Source organism: Didymosphaeria variabile (genome assembly GCF_027946475.1).
Source record: "Didymosphaeria variabile strain IMI 356815 chromosome Unknown scaffold_2, whole genome shotgun sequence".
Lineage (NCBI taxonomy): Eukaryota > Fungi > Ascomycota > Dothideomycetes > Pleosporales > Didymosphaeriaceae > Didymosphaeria > Didymosphaeria variabile.
The window spans coordinates 1,097,673-1,105,467 of record NW_026611621.1 but is presented as its reverse complement, the minus strand read 5'-3'; the positions used below and the strand labels follow the sequence as shown (position 1 = coordinate 1,105,467).

The window sequence follows — 7,795 nt, the reverse complement described above, 5'->3', positions numbered from 1 at the left end:
CAATAGTTCGGCGAAATGGTGGCGATGGTTCGTGTCTGTAGACCGACACGGGTCCGGTGGTTGTGTGGGTTGTTAGAGAGTCGAAGGGGGCGACGAGTTCGGTGACCGCTCCAGGAATCACGTTAAGGCCGTTAGCACTGTCTCAGATAGTGCGGTAAGGTACAGCAGGGCTAGTCTGTCGCAAGGACTCGGACGTCCTTGACGATGGGGTTGCCGTGCGATGGTGTGGGGATCAATAGCACAAGGCTGAGCTGAGCATGGAAGAGCGTCCGAGTCAATTACAAATTGGCTCCGCTCCGGTCTCCAAAGGCACTGCTATCGATGATAGCCAAGGCTCACGTTTGAGGAGAATCACTGTGGTTAGAGAATCGGACTACAGAGGTGCCGAGTGCCACGGTTCCTTGCTTGAAGCGGGTCCACGACGCTGCGAGCTCGGCGATGACAGGTCCAAGTGTTCGAAGCGATAGGCCAATTGTTTATGGATTAGGAATTATCGAAACCTATAGCCAGTCATGATCAGAAGAGTCCCTAGCATAATGATGAAGAAGCGAAGAAACGGCAAGGACAGTCCCAATTCAGCGGCTTGCGACAATGCGAGGATGGATAGGGATGCCACAAGACCACAAGATGTATCAGAGTTGATGACAGTGGACAGGACTTTGCGTGAGCAGGGTGGGTTGGGAGGTATATCTTGCGACGCTTCCCGTAACAGCATCGCGAAGCGGGACACCAGATGCGGGTTTGAGAAGGAAGCTATACGTACACTACAACAGCACGTCCTAGAGTGCAGTCCAGACAATGACTGTCAGAGATGCACGGGACCTGCCTCTCGAAGTGTGATCGAAGGTAACGATCAATTGCTCGCGAGATAAGATGCACCGGTGAGTGGGGATACGAATGGATAGGTCTAAATTGCCGAACAAGAGCTACACGACCAAAAGAAGAATTGAGAGAGCGAAGAGAAGATTGAAAATGCCAGCAGCGAATCTGGGAGAAAGGAGCGTCGTGCTTGCGAGCAGCATCCGACCAGCACCTGGAGTCGAGAGCGGTGGTGAAGACGACGAGAGGCAAGGCGGGATCAGAGACAATGTTGCCAGCACCAGAGACTTCGGGGCTGGCCCGCGCAGGGTGGTGGTGCAGGGCATGGCGGAGAGGCCTGGGATCCAGGCGAGAGCTTGGACTCTGGAACGGCCGTCGGGGGCAAGCGAAGCAACGCCATCCTACGTCGACGAGTCAGGGTTTGTCGCGATCCTGAGTGATTGGTGGGAGAGATGGTGAGACACGAGCGTGCACGAGGGTTCCCGCTCCACGCGGCCGGCCATTTTGAGGTGGCACATAGCTGGCTGCCGTCTTCTCTGCGCGCAGCTTAACTCCTGGTCGCTATCGCGCTGGAGACATGACGATTCATTGCGCATCGGAGTTGACATGACTGATGTTCGCAGTCAGCAATGTGAGGCAGCGGCTCGGGGCGGGCGGTCGCAGGCATGAAATTTCGGGGCAGATATATTGGGTGGTCTGTGCCGAGGTGTTTGAGGTTGACGATCCACCTCCACTGCTTCGGGCCAGGCCAGGCACGCTTTTCGGTGTGATGCCGCGTCGCGCTCGCATCCTGTGTCTGCATGAGACGGCCGCACAGTGCAGCCGTTCTTCGCACAGCACCGTGTGCATCCACGAACACCTCCAAGGTCGCCAGCACCCGTCGTGCATGAACAGCGACCCCGAACGGGATGCCTGCGACAAGGCAGAACTGTCACCGCGTACAAGAGTCAGCGCAAATGAGTACACGGTCCTGGTGTATATTAGGACTCCTGCCGCGCTGACATGGAGCCATGATGCTGTCTGTCGTGCTGCCGATGCGCAGGCGGGGCCTCAACCGTCGCCTTCTGTACTCGGGTAGCAGGCGAATCCTTCAGCGACCATCGAAAGTGCGTGGACGAGCCAGTGCACTGAACAGCATCCTCAATAGGCCTGAGTGCGGCTCGGGGACCGTCGAAGAGTGGAGAAGAGCTGAGGAGAATGAATTCTCCGCCGCTAGGGCTGGTGGGAAAGCGTAACCGTTGACATGTCGCGCTTGCTCGATAGTGTACGGTATGGCTCCACCTCTCATCTCTTCTGGAATCCACCACGTCGGCAGCCCGATCACGCCAGTGTGATATATTTTTGGAGAATCTGTCCATACTGATCTGCGTTGAGGAGTCGATTGTGGACATGTGCAACTTCACAATGGAGGCTCCGCACTTGGGGTAGCCACCTCGCGTCTGAGTGGGCTCTTCCATATCTGGACCCATCTTCATCGGCAACGTGCAGCGCACTTCCACAACGATGCGTTAGAGGTGGGCGCGACATGCAAACCAACACTCCGAATGGCCTTGTGTGACAGACCATGCGCTTTCCCTTGCAACCACTACTCATCATACCCTTCAAAGTGACACTGGCGCTTCCATCTCTGGACCGCTACACGACCTCTGCGTCTATGCATCGTTGCAGTCCCACAGTCTCAATGAATGCTAATCCTCATTTAGGGCACCGCTACAGACAAAGCTCACCAGCCGTTCAATCTCTCTGAAGAGGTTTTCATGTCGTCCTACAACGGCTGTTTCATGAAACGCTAAACAAACCACCCAGAACATCCGTCCCAGCACCACGGTCTGTCAGATAGCCGCCGGCTCGACGAGAAAACAGGCTGTTGACGCTCGCGTTTGGTGGAGCCAGGCCTATTAGGTTCAAGACTCACAATTCCTATGGCCCAATGGGAAGAACAACAAGCCAGTCCATCCAACTTCTCAACGGGCACAACGGCCGAGCGCGAAGGTTACACGGTCGGCTGGTAGCCCCAGCGGCATGCAATCCCGGTCCAGTGCAGCCTCTTTGGATGAATCTTTGATGTTGTTGAGGCAAGAATTGGAACCAAGATCGCCTCCGGAACCAGAAGGAGTCATCCTGTGTCACATTCAGTCTAAAGAACTTCAACCCAATAGAACAAGCTCCCAAGCCAAACCCCGCGATGCGACTGTCTCCCGGTCACCGTACCGATCTCTTAAGGCCCAGACTAACGAGCGCGTCCAATGTCGAAGAAAGCGACGTTGAGCTGACTGACTCGAATTCAAATGTATACACCCTACGTCGACCAGAAATCATGCCGAGAGCCAGTTGTCACGTCTATTGAATATATGACTGGTGGCGGAGATGAACTCACCTGCACTCGTACGGAACATCCTTATATTCCAAGCCTCCACATGCCACAGGCATGACAGCCACAAACTTGTCTCATGGAACGACATAAGTAAAATACATCGACCAACTATAGAGAACGGCCGGGGTTAAACTAGCCGGGATGGGAAGCTACTCTGACCAGAAGTACCGACCAGGGTTGCGACCTTGCACAAATTTGCGCGCGACATTAGGCTTAGATAGGACTGTTATAAGTATTTCAGAGCTGTTAGAGCTTGGGAATGATGCTATAGGTAGGAAAGTCTGTTTTGTCAAAGAACGAGGCTCTCTACGTATCAGGATCGACGGCGACAACGCATAATTTCGTTTTCACATTAAATGGGTTCTAAATGTCCAAGGCTAGTTGCAGCTGTTTATTTATACACACTTTCGGTAAAGCCAAACGTGTGCACAGAGTTGTACTTGCTCGGAGTCATAGTACCCCTCGTATCTTCCGGCACGGTGGGGTTTTCGGCACGCAGGGACAGACGTTACAAGAAGAGCTACAAAAGAGATAATCGCGAAATTCTGGAAAGAAGAGTGAATTGGCTCCTTTACGAGTTTACTCTCCTTGTCCCAGGCTATAGACCTGTAAAATGGTTACATGTGACCCGCCTCTCTTGTAGTTGGCCAAGCAAGCTTACGAAGGGAGACTTTCGACTGATTCGTCGAGTTAAGAGACGTCGCACAAGAACACGTAAGCAATGCCAGCTCATCCGCACAAGTTCGAAAGCGAGCTTGCTTTCCTCAGCCAGGTTTTTAACTCATTCAGCTTCTCCGCCATGGCTGATCCATTCTCGGTAACGGGTAGCGCTGTCGGCGTCGTCTCGCTCGCGATACAGATATGCAAAGGCTTAGTTTGGTACATTGACAATGCCAGAGGTGCAAAGGATAAGGTGACCCACATCTCCAGCCTTATGGAAAAGTTGACAGATCTTCTCGAACTATTGGAGTCCGTCATCGGAAAGCTCGAGCCTAGTATATCCGGGTCGGCAACCAAAGCGGGCATCGAAGCATGCGCAGAGGCTCTTGAGCAGATAAAGAGACGGATGGCAGACAACGGCAGGACAAGCGACTCTAAGTTCCGCCAACAGCTCAAAATGCTCAAACATCGCCTCTCGTTCCCATTTAAACAAGATGACATCATGTTTTGGAAAGACATGGTGGAGAGCATCCAGCAGAATCTGCATACGGCGCTATTAGCACTTCAGATGTAACAATCCAGTCACAACAGATTCGGTACGACGCTAAGACAGACAGCGATCAACAACGACTTGGTTTTGATCGAGTCATGCTCCAGCAACGGTCACACTATGAAGGGACTAGCCTTCAGCTCTCCCAGCAGACACAACTCATTCAGTCAAGTCTATATTCCTCCGAGCAACAATTACGCCTCATACATCAAGGTGTTTCAACGATGCAAACCAGCTTTGACCCAGTATCAACAAATGTGGCCAGTATTACCATGGCATTGCCGTATCTATTAGAGGCTATAGCGTCAATCGTCTGTTACCTCCACGAAATAAAGTGTTTACGCTAATACCGACAAGGAAGCGAAAGTCGACAAGCTCACAACACACACAGCCAATCCAGATGTCATCCAAGAGAACATTGCCGACTTGAATCACCTAGCACATGGAATGCAACAAACAGTCTACAGATCCTCTAAAAAGCGATACATCGGCGATCCTTGCCAATGCCGGAAACGAGCAAACTCCACTATCTATCTTCAATGGCCAGTTTGGTTATCCCGAACGTATACAAGCATACATAAGCCCCATTGTCCACATGCAACGTATGAAGATAGCATCATTGACCTCGGCCTCAGATTCTCCATTTGCTGCCTCGCTTTGAAGAGGAAGATACAGCTGACTTTTTCTCTTTCGCGTAATGCCGGCTCATCAACAATACGTCCGAGTTTGAGAACGGTCCGCATTGTTGGTCCGGATTCCCCAGCATTTGAGCTGGTAAGGGTCGTCAGGGAGGATCTGAGTACAAACTATAGCCTCGATGCATGGGAGATACACGCACATAAATTCTACAGACTGTTTGAGCAGAGATTGGCCTCTCCGCATGATCAACTTGCAAATGGGCAGACATTGGTACATGTATGTATCACCTATCGACCCGTTCGTGATCATTCTACAGCTAAAAACTTCCAAGTTCTTTTGCTCGTATATCAGTAGGTTTTATATCGATGATGACCGTACAGCGGAGAGAGTCTCCACGAATTTCCGTTTTCTGGCAAAGCGCCTTCTTTATTACATGCCCGACGAAGCCAGGGAGAAGGACGATCATGGATGGTAAGACCACCAATCACCCTGATGAGGGAAGACCTGCACCTGGCTACGTAAGCGGCTAATCTCATGTGTCCGCGTTACAGCACATGCATTGATTACTTCACCATGGAATATCACAGTGACTTCATCAAAGAATTCTTGAATCACGGTGTTCCGGTTACCATGTGCTCGATACTGCCTCGCATGTCCCATGTGGGCTTGTTACTCACACGCGACGGATTCGGCTTGCAACAATTGGATGAGGACCTGCTAGATTGCCCCGAGATATTGAAGGCGATAATCAAGAGGTCAGAGAGTCAATTTAAGACAGAAATTGCAAGCAGGGACGGCACCATACCTACCATTGGCAGCGACTTGTCATTGTATGAGGCAACAACCTTGCTAGGATGGACAAGAGGCTGCCAGATTTTGCTCGACTATGGCGTCCCAATTCGGGTTCTGAGCGGTAGGACCAACTTATTGCATGCGGCAATACGTGCAAAACACCTAGATGTTCTGCGTTTTTGGTTGAGTATTAGGCACGACCTTGACAAAAATGCATTAGAACATGTCGGTTATATCGAAACCGGGTTACACGTAGGTCAGCTCGACTCGGTGTGGGTCCACACCCTAATGCTTGCGCTACTTAAGCAACGATATCGACTACAGGACCTTGCGGAACAACATCTTCCTAAGGACCAACTCCCTTCCAATCCGGACAAATGCCTTGATGCATGCGCTGGGCGTATTTTTGATGCCCTAGTAGATCGGGGTGTCACCGTCAAACCTTCTCTGAAGCCAATTGGAATTGGCATTCACTGCAACATGTGGGGCCCCTGGCAGCAGGAGGTCGCGGATGCGTTATTTTTGACCGGATTCCAGGACATCAGTGCGGAAGATTACCGTCAGGACGGAATCGAGTCAATATCGCCACTCCTAACCAACCTTACGGAGGTACAAACATCACGACACTGCATCTGGAAAACATTGGATATGGCACAATGGTTCATGTTAAAAGGTGCAGACTTTGAGGAGAAGTGGCCCGGTTCTGATGTCACATTATCGCACTGTTTTGGTTCGACATTGGGAATTCACATTATCGATGCTAAGGACGAAATCGACCTGTATCTCGATGAGCTTCATCTAAGCTTCTTCACCAGCGACTGCTCAGATTCCTGCTTATGCGGATGCAGTACATCTGGTTGCCTCTTCGTCGCCTTTTTCTTCAAGGGCTTCACTACTGGAGACGTAGGGACATATGCTCATCGATGGTGGAGAACTCCGTTCAGAGCCATGCTACACTGGGCAAGATTATCCGGCCCAACGCCTTCAACTGAATTTCTTGATGAGAGATCTAAGAACAGGTGGCTTGTGACTGAGGTCATTCGGCTTGTAACATTCTTCAAACTTGGTCTTCGACATAGCGGACTTCCGCGAGGTCACATTTCGCCGATTCGCTACACAGAAGACGAGATCAAGGAGATACGGCAGGATGACGAATACCTTCTTGACCAACTGGAGCGCCTTATGGTGGAGTTCGATGCTAAGTACGATTCTTTAGTCAGCGGTGACACGCTCGAGGATTTGGACAGTTTTTTCGACAAAATTTGGAGACCAAGAATGGAAGAAGTCCAGAGAAGTTTGGAAAAAGACGATATAGAGCTATACGGTAATGGACGCCGAGGCCTAGGGGTAGTGATGGACCGAGAAAGTGAGTACGATAGTGAGGATAGTGACTACCTATCCGACGGAAGTGAAACCTCCACCTCTGGTAAGGGCTGGGGATCGGACAGAGACAACGTGGACTTCCGATGGCGACTACTAGAGTGTTAAATCCAGAAAGGGTAGCTAATCCTAAATGGGTTAGGGTTGGTTCTCAGGCAAGACTTACGGAGGGAAGGAGAAAGGGGTTCTTATTAATATAGAAGTATCTTACAAAGTATAATAAGTTAATAAGGAGGGCCTAAGTAAATCTAAATAATAGATTAAAACTTAGGTTAAATATAAGAATTAATAAGATTCTTCTATTCCTATATATATAACTAATCCTATAATATTCTATAGTTTTATAAAATCCTAAGCATAGGATCTATAGGATCCTATAGTATATTATATAACCTTTCTATTATATAGTTCTAGTGTTCTAAGGCTTAGCGTATAGAATACTATAGAATATTACCTAATCCTTTAGTAGGGCTATAGCTACCTTTTATTATAAGTAGCTTTCTTTCTATATTAGGTCCTAGATCCTAATATTACCCCCTTTCTCCCTTTTATATACCTTTATATAATAATTAATATCCTTT

The 7,795-nt window shown here is 49.8% G+C and overlaps 2 protein-coding genes across 2 annotated transcripts; both read left to right on the top strand.

Moving 5' to 3' along the window:
• Window positions 1–3,914: 3,914 nt before the first annotated feature.
• N0V89_002061 (uncharacterized protein) lies at window positions 3,915–4,427 on the top strand (the record flags this gene model as incomplete). The annotated part of the gene is made up of 1 exon (XM_056210871.1): window positions 3,915–4,427. The coding sequence occupies one exon, from the start codon at window positions 3,915–3,917 to the stop codon at window positions 4,425–4,427; it is 513 nt and encodes a 170-aa protein (XP_056074344.1).
• Window positions 4,428–5,615: 1,188 nt separating this feature from the next.
• Window positions 5,616–7,322, top strand: N0V89_002060 (uncharacterized protein; the record flags this gene model as incomplete). Its single annotated transcript, XM_056210870.1, has 1 exon — window positions 5,616–7,322. One exon carries the CDS (start codon window positions 5,616–5,618, stop codon window positions 7,320–7,322), a length of 1,707 nt encoding a protein of 568 aa, XP_056074343.1.
• Window positions 7,323–7,795: the final 473 nt, after the last annotated feature.